The 13,694-nt window shown below is 39.5% G+C and overlaps 1 protein-coding gene across 1 annotated transcript in view; it reads right to left on the minus strand.

Moving 5' to 3' along the window:
* The window catches only part of DMD (dystrophin), a 2,107,962-nt gene that overhangs the window by 326,137 nt on the left and 1,768,131 nt on the right, over nucleotides 1-13,694 (minus strand). Inside the window, exon 60 of the mRNA XM_029240038.1 lies at nucleotides 5,196-5,342. Within this exon, the coding sequence (XP_029095871.1) occupies nucleotides 5,196-5,342 (147 nt within the window). The remainder of the gene's footprint in view (nucleotides 1-5,195; nucleotides 5,343-13,694) is intronic.

Consider the following 13,694-nt stretch of genomic DNA (forward strand, 5'->3'; position numbering starts at 1 on the left):
GGGCCATTATGGAAGTAAGGAAAGAAAATTCATCTATAAAACTTTGCTTAAGGGCTTCCCTGGTGGCGCAGTGGTTAAGAATCCGCCTGCCAATGCAGGGGACATGGGTTCGAGCCTTGGTCTGGGAAGATCCCACATGCCGCGGAGCAACTAAGCCAGGGCGCTACAACTACTGAGCCTGTGCTCTAGAGCCCATAAGCCAGAACTACTGAGCCTGTGCGCCACAACTACTGAAGCCTACGCACCTAGAGCCCGTGCTCCACAACAAGAGAAGCCACCGCAATGAGAAGCCTGTGCACTGCAACGAAGAGCAGCCCCCGCTCGCCACAACTAGAGAAAGCCCACGCGCAGCAACGAAGCCTCAACGCAGCCAAAAATAAATAAATAAATTTATAAAAACAAACAAACAAAAAAACTTTGCTTAAGATGGCGTAAGCAGTGAAGGGAGTTTTGGTCACTATGTCCTTGGACCAGATAGGACAATTACAATGTCTGGTTGCTACATAGGAGATGCTTAATCACTGCTGACTGAATGAAAGAAGGAAAGAATGAAAGAAGGAATGGAGTATATAGAAGATGAGGGTCTACATCCCTGTGACAGAAAGTTACCACAGAGGTGTGACGATGGAGTATATAACTGCCCGCATGACTTTGGAAGAATCTTAGGAAACCTTTAAAAGCACATAATTCATGATGCTGTCCTTAAACATATTTAAAGAATGTCATGCATGGGAATGTCTTCATATTTAATACTTTTCAAGTGACTACATTTCATACATCCTACAGTGAACGAAGCATTTACATTTTATATTAAAGCGTATTTGCAGCTTCTGTTGCTATTCATGGGTTTACTCATGATGCTGAGAAATGGGCAGAACACTCTCTAGTAGTGCTTCCCTATAGTACTTGTGTTTGGTGACTAAAGAGCACAACTATGGCACTGTAAGTGTGTGCGATGCTTCAAAATTAGAAAGGTTTATCATCAGTTTTTCTTCCCATTTGGTTTCAATACCCATTTCTACTGGATCAGGTATTAACACTGGTCCCGCGTTGAGAGCTAATTCATTAAAATCACTTTTGGTTGATTTTAGTACAACTGCTGAGTTATAAAGACAACGAGGAATATAATGCTGTATAATTTTATATTTGAAACGACAGGTGTGCTTTTAAGGGGTACAGTGAACTGGGCTCATTAATCCATTGGCTTGTAAAGGAAGCTTTCAAAGTTGATATCCCTGAGAATTGTTTAAAAAAGAAGTGAAGCATGAAAAAAAGTGAAGTATTGTGTTGCCCAAAATAGCTTTAAAGTATGACTCTGTTAAGTCCAAACTTAACAGGACTGTGAGAAGAGGCAACAAAAAGGGTAGGGAGTTGCAGTTCACAACTGATTCAGATCGTGACTGACACCTAAAAGCTGTCTGACTGTCACTGTGTCACCTACCGTCTCTGTAAGTCTCAGTTTCCTTACTTGTACAAGGGAACAGTGATACTATGTAATCATAATACGTAATCATAATGTTTTGAGGATTAAGTGAGGTAATGTACACGAAAACCCTTTGTAACTACAAGGAATGATGGTTTCCTTTGTCCAAAACACATTGTCCGATGGTCTCACAGAAACATCCACACCAACGTGTCTATTCTGAGGGAGAAAATAGGATTTTATTCCCACAGAGAGTTTCAAATGGGCAAATCAATGTCTCTATACTCCTATTCGTGGATTCAATATAAATCCAGAACTCCCTATACATTCTATTTCTACGCACAGACACTCTGTGACTGGGTCTTACATTGCTACTGATGTTCATACCTATGTGGTTTATGTGTTCCTATCATTTTGAGAGATATTACACACAGCTAAAAAACCAGCATGCCTTTTTTAAGTCAAAATTAATGGATCATGTAACTAAACCCAGGATATTCTGATATCAAGTAGACACAGCCTGGTAGTATGTCACTCTACTTCTCCTGTTACACTATTTGCTCAAATGTAAGACTCTTTTTCTTAGGCTTATATCTGCCTTCCCACTACCCCAACTCTCCATTCCTGGTTTTTCTTTGTCTTACCAGACACAGAAGCTAAGATGAACTCACACTTTTGTCATGACTTTAGTTAACTGACATAGCACTGTAAGTGAATGAGTTCTTTATTTTCACAGAAATATGATGTCATAATAATGGTGGGCTCACACTCCCCTCCACAGAAGCTGGGTAATGCTTTAGTCTCACATACATTCTTCTAAATGTAAAAGGTTCTCAACAGGATGTATGAGTTGCTCTTCCAGTGATGGGGATAAAGTTGTTTGATATGAACCTCACTTCTTGCTTTGTTCACTTTCTGAACAAGGACTCAACATTTATAATATAGCCGAGTGGTTAGAATTCTGGTCAAAGAAAACAATGGAATCAACTTGACTCAGTTATGTGCAACCCCAAACCTTGTATTTATCAGCTTTCTGCTAAAAACACTTTTTAAGCCTATTCTTAAGGTCACGTTAAAAAATAGCAACGTGTGGAATCTGCCACAATAAGAGCATATGCCGCCAACTGAATTATTTAATATGAGAAGGCTGTGTTATATGTGTGTTGGAGATGAGGGGTTGAAAAGTTAGAATTATATTGATAGGAGGAGGAACATAATCCCAACAGGTCACGTCTGTATTATGAAGAGGAAGCAACTCCACTGATTCTAGACTGAATTTTGTCATATGTGTATCTCCCCCAGATATCCACATACACAATCATAGGACTGAACTGGCTGTGACCTAAGACGAAATGCATTACCTCGTTTTACAGACGAGGAAATAGAAGCTGGGAGACGTCAAATGGCTTTCCCAAGATAACATGGTCAAATAATAGCTGAGCTTCAGTTTGAAGTTAGGTATTCTGCTATTCACTCCTACACTCCTTTTACGACATCACACTACCTTCTTTTATGTACTTCCGTATATTTATAACCAAGTCCTTATTCATTTTAAAGAATGGATACAAATTAAGCTATTCATATTTTCTCATACTTTATATTTAAATAACAGTGCAACTATGATGGATCACTTAGCATTGATTTTTTTTAACTTTTCCTATCATAATATTTTTATCTCATTTGTAAATTTACATGCCATTGTCACAGATTTACATCACATTCTGAAAGCAAATGGGACATTCAGCTCACTAAAAGAAATTTTAAGATAATAGTTCAAGAGTGCTTGAATGGAACGAATGTGTCCGTTGGTTTTCCTTGGACATTTATTACTTTCCTTATTTATGTTTAAATTGAGAAACATACTAAGGATGAAACCGATAAGATTTTAATAGTACTTAACCACTAGGGAGCAAATAGACATAGAAATGCATGTAATCTCTTAAATATATTGCCTTGCTTTAGTCAATGCCACTTGTAACAATCTATCATACACGTACTTCAAGACTATCCATCACAACAAAAATTAAATTATATGAGATCTCAAGAGGTCTTGAGTTTGGAACTTGTTTTTATTAAAGATCTAGCAATTCTTTAACAGGACTTTCAGTCACACCCCTAAATGGACTGCCAATAGGAAAAGTAATCTGGTTTACCATTTTTTTTCTTACTGAAACACTGAAAACAAATATTTTTATTTTTATTTTAGTATACAAATATAAATTATAATATAGTCATCTCAATATGTACCCATTATAATAATCTTTACTTAAAGAGTATTGGAATGTACAAAAAGCCCATTTTATAATATTAAGGGAGGGACCTCCCTGGTGGCGCAGTGGTTGAGAATCCGCCTGCCAACGCAGGGACACGGGTTCGAGCTCTGGTCCGGGAAGGTCCCACGTGCCACGGAGCAACTAAGCCCGTCCGCCACAACCGCTGAGCCTGTGCTCTAGAGCCCACGAGCCACGACTACTGAGCCCACGTGCCACATCTACTGAAGCCTGCGCGCCTAGAGCCCGTGCTCCACAACAAGAGAAGCCACCGCAATGAGAAAGCCCGCGCGCAGCAACAAAGACCCAATGCAGCCAAAAATAAATCAATGTATATAAAAAATATTAAGGGAAAATTACAAACTGCAAGATAATATCTAAGATTACAAAACTTAAAAATGATATCTGCAAGTTAAAACAGACTGGAAGTAAAATGTAAACATATTATAAGTAGCTGAATCTGGAAAACAAATATTTTTAAACCCAGTTTCCTCTCTCCTCTCTGTCCCCAGAAGCATACTCTGTGCATCTTATGAAACCAGAAAAAGAGAGAAACAATTCCTTAATTCGATGGTCAAACAAGTTTTAAGGTTTGGGGGTATAATGGTGGCCTTCACGCATTGAACATATAGACACACCTATTCCACCATTACATATTCTGAGTTCCTACTGTGAGCCAGGTACTGTACCAATAACTCTACCTGAATTAGTTCCTTTAATATTACAGCAAGCATGCTGGAGACGAGGAAATGGACAATCAAAGAGGACAAGTGACTTCAAGTAAGTCTGATTCCAAAACCTGTATGCTATAATAATAACAATCATAACTGCAATAACACCAAGAACTAGAACTCACACAGTGCTGACCATGTGGCTAGTGCTTTACTGAGCATTTCCCATGTATTTTGACTTACTCGTCCTGATAATAGACAAAGGTTTTAGAAACATTTAACATCCCCATTTTCTTCAGATGAAACACTGAGGCACAGAAAAGTTAAATAACTTGCCAGAGGTCCCACAGCCAGTAAGTGTGACCTTGAGCACACCTACATTCCCTTTATTTACTATGCAAACCTATGAAAAACTTCGTTGTGTGGGTTTGTGATAGGATGATCTTTCTTTAAAAGATTCAGAATGTGTCTTACCATTGACTCTTGTTTAAATTAGGATTCCAAAAGGAAAGGTGTGTTAAGAATCCAAGCGATGATAGTACAAAGCAATTGCATGCCAGTAATTTAGTTCTTCCAGCATGATTCAGCGTTATCTTCCATGTTTATTGCAAGATATAGTAAAGTCTAACTCTAAGCCATTAAAAAATGAATATTAATAGGCTTGAAAACATACACATAGGGAATTATCAAATAATACAAAATATCCTACACTCACAAAATATTATCATGAGTATCACATGAAGAAATTACTTTTATTGTTCCTTACAAACAAGCTTTATCTGTATATTCTCTTACTGACAGAAGGAACCGCAATGCTTATAATATGCCTACCTGCAGAAGCTTCCATCTGGTGCTCAGGTCTTCCAGAGTGCTGAGGTTATATGGTGACAGCTGAATGCCCAACGTGGTGAGCTGGCGAGCAAGGTCATTGATGTGGCTTACATTCTCTCTGAGAGGTGCAATTTCTCCTCGAAGTGCCTGTGTGACACAGTCAAGGGCAAAATGGAAGATGAGAACATTTAAAGCAAAAAAAAAAACCAGGCACATGGGAACTACAAAGTATCGTATTTTGTTGGAGGTGTCAGCAACATTTGCTCTATTATAGTGGCATTATGACAATGAAGATTTGTTAATGGGTGGATAACTAATATCTATTGAGCACTTCCTAGGTGCCTAATCCTGTGATGAGCTCTGTCCAAACGTAATCTGATTTTATTCCTACACAAAAGCACTATGCGGTTGGTAGTTGGCGAATTCTCATTTTATACATGAGAAAACAAAATTGCAGAGGTTAAACCTTGCCCAAGGCCCCATGGGTCAAACTTGGGGAACCGGGGTTACGTACTCAGCTTTGTCTGCCTCCAAAGTGCATATTCTTAACAATTAAATTACCTTTCCAAAGAAATTGAGGACTGGCAAAGGAAAGGGAAAAATACAATGCTGCTAGACTCTAAATTCTACTCATCTCCCAACCGAAAATGGATGCTTTCTTTTTTAACAGTAAAAGATGTACTCAATCGTAAAATATTACATTCCTACTTTGCACCAACTACATAATAAGTCGATTCATTTAGAGATTAGGGTATTTTGTCAAATCCTAAGAATGACTTCCAGGTCTCCTGGTATTTTAGTCCTTGTAGTAATGACTGAAGGAGGCTCCCATGGGGCTTCTCAACTGTCTCTGAAGCACTACAGCAGGATTCTGTGATGCAGTGCATCATGACAATCTGTTGAGAAGAACCCTATGCAGATACGGGGAGGATATTACCATGCATCATATCTACCCTATTGAGATGACATTTATGGATCTTTAACGCGATGCATGATGTCCCAGTGTCCAATGAGCAATTTCTAAGGGACAAATTCCCTCACTCTGGAGAACAGTTTGTGTAATACAATGTCTGTGCACAAGGACAGCATCACTTACTTGGCTATACGTGCTGTTCTGCCTTGCTTGATCTGGGCAGGTGTTATTTTTGTGGTTCACTTTGTTGATAAAACCACTGTTTACACTGACTTCATCTATAACCTTCCAGTTCCTTCTGACTCCAAATGACAGGAACCAGTACGTACATTCTAAATAAGAATGGCATTATCCTCTCAAATCAAACTGAATATCTCATCACTAAAATGTGGTATCATATGGAGTATAAGACTCTTACAGAGTTCTTAGATAATAAGGACATTGTGACAATCACTCTGTTGAACTTACAGTTTTTTAAAAAGTGGTCATTAAAAATATATTAAAGAATCATGGGGTTCCTTCTGGGAGTGATAAAAATATTCTGGAATTAGTAGTGATGGTGGCACAGCTCTGTGACTGTACTATACACCACTGAATTATACACTTTAAAAGGACGGATTTTATGGTATGTGAATTATATATCAAAAAAATAAACAAAGAAAAACAAAAGAAACCGTTCTGACTGACCACACGGATGAGAAAAAATCATATCAGATGTTTTTATCTTTATTCGATTTCATGTCAGTGGAATGTCATAGGAATCATTCTGAAACTAAGAAAGTTCATATAGGAATTGATAGTATATTATTCCATTTCCTTATAAATAAATACATGGATTAGAAGAATCATAGTAGGACTTCCCTGGTGGCGCAGTGGTTAATAATCCGCCTGCCAATGCAGGGGACATGGGTTCAAGCCCTGGTCTGGGAAGATCCCACATGCCATGGAGCAACTAAGTCCGTGTGCCACAACTACTGAGCCTGCGCTCTGGAGCCCGCGAGCCACAACTTCTGAGCCTGCACGTGTACAGCTGGTGCTCAGCGACAAGAGAAGCCACCGCAACAAGAAGCCCGCGCACTGCAACAAAGAGTAGCCCCTGCTCGCCACAACTAGAGAAAGCCTGTGTGCAGCAACAAAGACCCAATGCAGCCAAAAATAAATGAATAAATAAATTAAAAAAAAAAGAATCATAGTAAGTGCCCATGGAGAGAGGCAGTTAATTAAACTCCATAAACGGGAATTCGTATCTCTAAAAGGAAATGATCCATAATCACACTGTTTTTGCATAATAGAAAGGTTAGAAAACAGATTTTTTGTTTGTTTGTTGTTTGTTCTTGTTTCTTGCGGTACGCGGGCCTCTCACTGTTGTGGCCTCTCCCGTTGCGGAGCACAGGCTCCGGACGCGCAGGCCCAGCGGCCACGGCTCACGGGCCCAGCCGCTCCGCGGCACGTGGGATCTTCCCGGACCGGGGCACGAACCCGTGTCCCCTGCATCGGCAGGCGGACTCTCAACCGCTGCGCCACCAGGGAAGCCCAGAAAACAGATTTCTTAAATGTCATTTGGGGAAACCCGGACAAGAACGATGATTACAAAAATGGAACCACTGTCTTCTGGGTAATAACATGAGTTTCTAGTAACCACAAGTAAATATCACATGAGTGGGGGCTGTAAGTAGGAACCATCGCAGAGATGGCAGGATAGCCAAGGCAGAATCTGACAATAGTGCAGATTAACCCTGTACACTAATCACTGCCTTCACTAGTGAGGTTCTCAGCTGTCGAGTTCAGTATCCATGTCAGTTAAGTCATATCTAGATTTCAGCTCCCCTTGGATTACATAATGTACATGGTTCAAGGGTCTCTTATTAGAGTATTTTGATTTTCACTTTCTTCCCCAAAGTCCTGGACACAGATTTTTAATCCTGCATCAATGTTTTGGAGGATGAAGGAGATTAAAAAATAAGTTCCAGCATTCATGATTAATCGCAACACTCAGTCTCCTTTCCCCTCTCCCCCGCTCCCTCCCCCTCCTCCCCCCAGCCACCCCCACCCCAGCCCGCGCGTGCACACACACACTGTCATGGGATTTTGTGGCTTCTGTTTTTTTGCTTGCATCTACCAATTACAGTAGAAGTTCCCTTAACTGATCTCCACTTAAGACTCATCAGATTAGCCAGAGTCTTCATTTGTCTGGGAAACATACTGACTGGTGCCTCTAACAACCTCTAAATAAGATGTCAGAGATACCTGTCAGTATGCATGGCGTTCAGCTCTCATTAGTTGACTTGTCAATGTGTGTATGTTCTCAAACCTGCTTTTGCCAATTAGTATTGCAACTACATAATTTAATGAAAGATTTCCTAAACCCAAGAAATATAAGTCTAAGAAGAAAATAAGCTATTATTTCTATAAAAATATGGTTAAATATTCTGGAAAATTGCTTTAAAAGAAAAGGAAGTATTACTGAATTGGGTGCGGACAAGACAACTGTAAAAGAGTAGGAAAACGACCTGAAAATTTTAGAAAGATTCTGTATTCAGAATGCTTCTCATGTTTCCCAGTGAACTCTGTCTGCATTAAGGAAACCTGAACTGGAAATCAGAACGTCTGTGTTATCAGTGTGATTTATGGAGAACTCTAATCAGAGAATTTACACTCAAAGAAAAAACCTTCAAACAACATTAAGATATTAGTGACTATTTTAACATAGAATAAAATGTTTAAGACATATGTTTTATGATTCCCTAATTTAACTGACTTTTTCAATTAACTGTTAAACTCTATGTCCTAACTGAGTTGGAATAGAGAGCATCTATTTTAAATTTTGACTACTACGATTTTATTACCACTGCTACTGCTACTACTGTTATTATTAAGGGAGAAAAGCCATAGGTTCTGTTTAATCTGAATGCCTAAGTCTCTGTTAAGATAAACGGAAGCTTTGATTAGGGGGAGGTCAGCTGCTAAAGAGAGAATCTGGTGCAGAGGTTCACCTTGGGGCGATAATTGTGATGGGCCCGAGCAGAAGGAAGAACTTCAGCCGGCTAGAAGTCATCGTGAGGGAACTAAGCACATGAGAATGGAGGAAAGGAGATAGCTGATGGTGGAAAAGAGAGGAAGAGAAATGACAAAGTGAGAGAATGCCATGGACATCTATACACTACCAAACGTAAAATAGATAGCTAGTGGGAAGCAGCCGCATAGCACAGGGAGGTCAGCTCGGTGCTTTGTGACCACCTAGAGGGGTGGGATAGGGAAGGTGGGAGGGAGGGAAGAGATATGGGAACATATGTATATGGATAACTGATTCGCTTTGTTATAAAGCAGAAACTAACACACCACTGTAAAGCAATTATACCCCAATAAAGATGTTTAAAAAAAAAAAAAAAAAAAGGAGGCAGGAGAGTGTTTAAGTCAGTCTTCACTTTGACATCTGACCTAGGTTCTGGTGGCATACCGCCTGAGGATGGCTCACTGCTGTAAGTTGTCAATGCCTAGAAGTGTACATAACAAGAAGCACGGTCCCCTAAACACTGAGTCACAGGACATACTATGTGAAGAGTGAATACAGGTACCATCTCATTTAAGTGGATGTAACATTGCGTTTGACTGTATTTCAAACATTAGCACTTCTAATACTGCTAATTTAATTATTAATGCACACAGACATTTACATTTAAATTATTAAACACTAAACATAAGATGTCAAAAAGTAAGGCTGACTCTGAACAATACGATGTGCTATTTAAATACTACCAGAGTTTCATTAGATTTTATTCTAGTGTGGAAGCAATAAGTGAGAAAACATTCAAGGGAGCCATTATACTCTGGGTTTTCTCTGAATCACTTAAACATCTGGAATATGTGCACCATGAAAGAGCAAACCAAGTCTAATTTTATTATGACTAGTTTCATGCAGGCAGAATTTTCACTTCATTAAATGCTGTCTGATTATAAAAGTACTGATTTAGAATGATAATAAGTCTAATATGTCAAGTTTTCCTTTTTTATGATGTTTAATTGCTTGTCAGAGCTTTGATCTTTATGTAAAGATTTGTTCAAATATAGACTCAGAAGCTCAGTCATCAACCACTTTGCAACAAAAGGAAGGAACTGTCTATTAACAAGGGAACATTATTTCTGAGGGAGCAATTTTGACTTGATAGTTAAGGACTATTCTGCAAGGCACAGAAGGTCAGTTTGGAGCATTGGAAAAGGTAAGTTGAGGCACTTTGACTTTGGGGGGCCTCCGTGAAGTAGGAAGCAACAGACCTGGCATATAATCAGTGTGCAATGAATATTCGTTGAATGAAAACATGAATTAGGGGTAAGTGGGAACATTTGAATTAGTTGTAAGAGAGACTGTGAGAGGGAGGTGACCAAAGAAACGCAGCGAGGCTGCCAAACAGTGTTGAGGGCTCATGTGAGGCTGAAGACCACATCTTTTTAGCAGAACCAAGTTTGGGATTCTGTCAGATGGTTGTGGCACAAATACCTCGGGACAAGAGAGTTTAAATTTTAGCCAGATGTGATCGCAAAACACAGCTAAACTGGATTCAGAGGGAAGTGAAGCAAGATGAGGCTCGTAGATGGAGAGAAAGTAGAGGGGTCAATGGTGGAGGTTCAGGACAAACCAAGAAAGGCCATAGCAAGATTAGCTGTACAAGCAATCAAGAAGGAGAGGAGACTCTGGGATGCTTGAATTAGCTCTGCCATTTAGGAGTTTATAAATTGTGTGATGTGATATACATATCACAGTTATATGTCTATATATCTGACATACATATACACCACTTTATTTATATAGTAATGGTGCTCCTGAGAATCTGAAACTCTTCCCTTCTTAATGATATCAAACGCTGTTCCTGAAATCTTAACCTACTACTTCGTAGAGCTCCTATCTCACTTACCAGGAATTCAAAATTAGTCTGATCTGACAATGAAATGTCATTCTAGGGCTATATACACTGGGCAGAGAAATTTACGTGACAAATACTATCGAAGAAACGAAGTAGGGGCTAACTGCATTTGTCTCTACAATGAAACCTTGCTGAACAAAAAACTGTGAACGAAAAGCCCTAAAAAAATAGCCTAAAAAGAGTGTTAGGAGAAGTCCCAGGATTCTTCACACTGGCTTAGTAGCTGAGGGGGAAGAAATGGAAATCATGTCCTGCAAATCCAGGTCTTTGGTTCTGGTATTGAGGCTTCTACATGTGGCTCAGGGAAGGCTTCACAGAACTCAGTTACCCAGAATTGGGGGTAGGTACAGCCCAGCTATGTTCTGCAGCTTCTGCATTTCTGGACGCGTGTATCATCCTGATGGGAGTGAATGGCCACCGCTGGAACCAAAAGAGTCAAGGACCATATCCTGCTCTGCCCAGAAGCTCAAAGCCCTCCTGGAGCCTCTTAAATAGCTGGGGGGAATGAGCTACTCAAATGTGGTTGGACCAATAACAAAGAAACACAAGAGGAGATGTAGGCAAGGCTTTCATGAAATGCATCAGGCTTGGAGACTTCCATTGTTATCTCCTATTCTTGACTCTTTACTCTGGTTGGCTTCCCACCTGGTATAGTGCCCAGGATGTAGATCCAGCTTTTGTCTCAGATACCGACTGCCTTCGGGAAGCAGAGTCTGAGCGCTTTTAAGAGAAGAGTGAGAGAAGCAGGAGGTAGGGCAGAAAAGCTAAGTAAGGATGTGGTCTCAGGTGGAAAACAGCATCAACCTTGTCTCATAGGAAGCTCTGGCACACAAATTATACCATAAAATGTCCCACCTTAAGACAAAGAGGTTTGTCCTTTTCTCTTCCAATGTCCATCGGTTATTGGCTGCTAGCTTCCCCCTGGCAGTCTTAGAGGAGAAGGGGTGGTATGAGGTCCCAGGCAAGGGGCCTTCCTTTCGGCTGAGGAAGGTCTTCTGGAAAAGGGTGCAACTATGAGTCCTTATCAGCCAGCACTCAGAGGTGCTGTGTGATGAGTGTGCCGGCCGAGTCGAGGAATCTGGCTGGGGTGCCAACGGCATCCACTACATAGACTAACGTCCTCCAGTTCCCCAACTTCCTTTAACCCTTGGACTTTGGGTGTCATGTACTTTGTTTTTTGTTTTTTTTTTTTTTTTTTGCAGGAGACTTCTTATGTGAATTCTCATTGCTAACATTATAAGGCTATCCCATCGACTTCGAACAAAACTGATACATTCCACCCTTTCCATAAGTTCTGCCAAATACTAAGGGATTGTGTGGAGCTAAGACACAGGGGGTAGTTTGCAGATTGAATGAGGACTTCCCTCTGCCGTTAGGATCACTTTTGCCTCTGGTAGAGACATTCTTGACAATAAATTATGCCACTGAAACATGTATCCTTTTTTAATAGAGATGCGACTGCACTGCATTCCAGCATCAGTTTTTACTGTGGCAGCCTGCGGGCAAAATATTATGCTGTTTTGTTTTTTTTTTTCACTGTCTTCCTTGTGTTCCATTTTCAGGGCAATTCTTGTACGTGCTCCTATTTGGGCATGATCACTTTGGATGAGCAAACTGAATACGGACATAAATAATGAAGCAGATTCAGAACTCATGACCTAGATGTAGCATAATCAGGATGACTTGGGGTAGGTTAAATTAAAAAAAAAAGAAGACTTTAGGAAAACAATATGAAGTCTGTAGGCATGAAAACATCTAGCACTTTTATTTCCCAAGCAACTATCAGTAATTATTTTAACTATGCTTCTCCCTCAGAGTCACCACACTTCCAAACTTGTGGCACTAAAAGAATAGCAATTAACTCCTGCATTTTTTTCCATAAGGAATCCTCATGTTTTTAAGAAAAATGATCTCTAGTTTCTCTTCATATTATTGGAAAAGAGAGTGCACCCAAATACAAAAGCATAAATTCTTTTTTAACATCTTCTCACTTGCATCTATCATAATTCTTCATCTTTCAGGACATGGCTTCACTATGAAGCTTATAACTCCAATGCTCCTAAAGGCTGAATTATAGCTTAACCACACTTACAGTGTCTGTCTTCTTTCTTCTTTATGCATGTTCATTTTGCCTTCACAAATATAAATTGAAAATGAGGAACAGAACGGAATTGATCAGAAAGGAAAGGTTTTTACCTATAAGAACAAGTTGTACACATTTGAGTTATTTTAATTTCCTTGGAAACTACTTTCTGTAACCCTAACTCTGGTTGCTAATTATTTCTTTTTTATAGAAAAATGAAGCAAATAAACCAAACCAAAACAAAAACATATCAAGCTTTCCATAGCTTTCTAATGACACAGTTAAAACAAATAAAAAAGGTAGCTCACGAGTGCTTTACATAGGCTAAATGCAAAATACGCACAATTAAAATAAAAAGGTCTCTAATGAGTATAAATAAATCATTTAAGCAGACCACGTTCTTAGGCTGCTAAGGAAACAGAAAAAATGCCAATATTTTCTTTCTGAGAAATTGTAATTATATGTGACATCAGGCACAATGGCGGTTAATGAAATCTCTTTATTTATTTAAAAATAAGTAATAATCCATAAACCATTAAAAACATCAACCACCCGGACACTGACAGTCAAATTCAGGAGTTATT

Source organism: Monodon monoceros, unplaced genomic scaffold, assembly GCF_005190385.1.
Source record: "Monodon monoceros isolate NGI ecotype Baffin Bay Population unplaced genomic scaffold, NGI_Narwhal_1 Super_Scaffold_22, whole genome shotgun sequence".
NCBI classification, from domain to species: Eukaryota; Metazoa; Chordata; class Mammalia; order Artiodactyla; family Monodontidae; genus Monodon; species Monodon monoceros.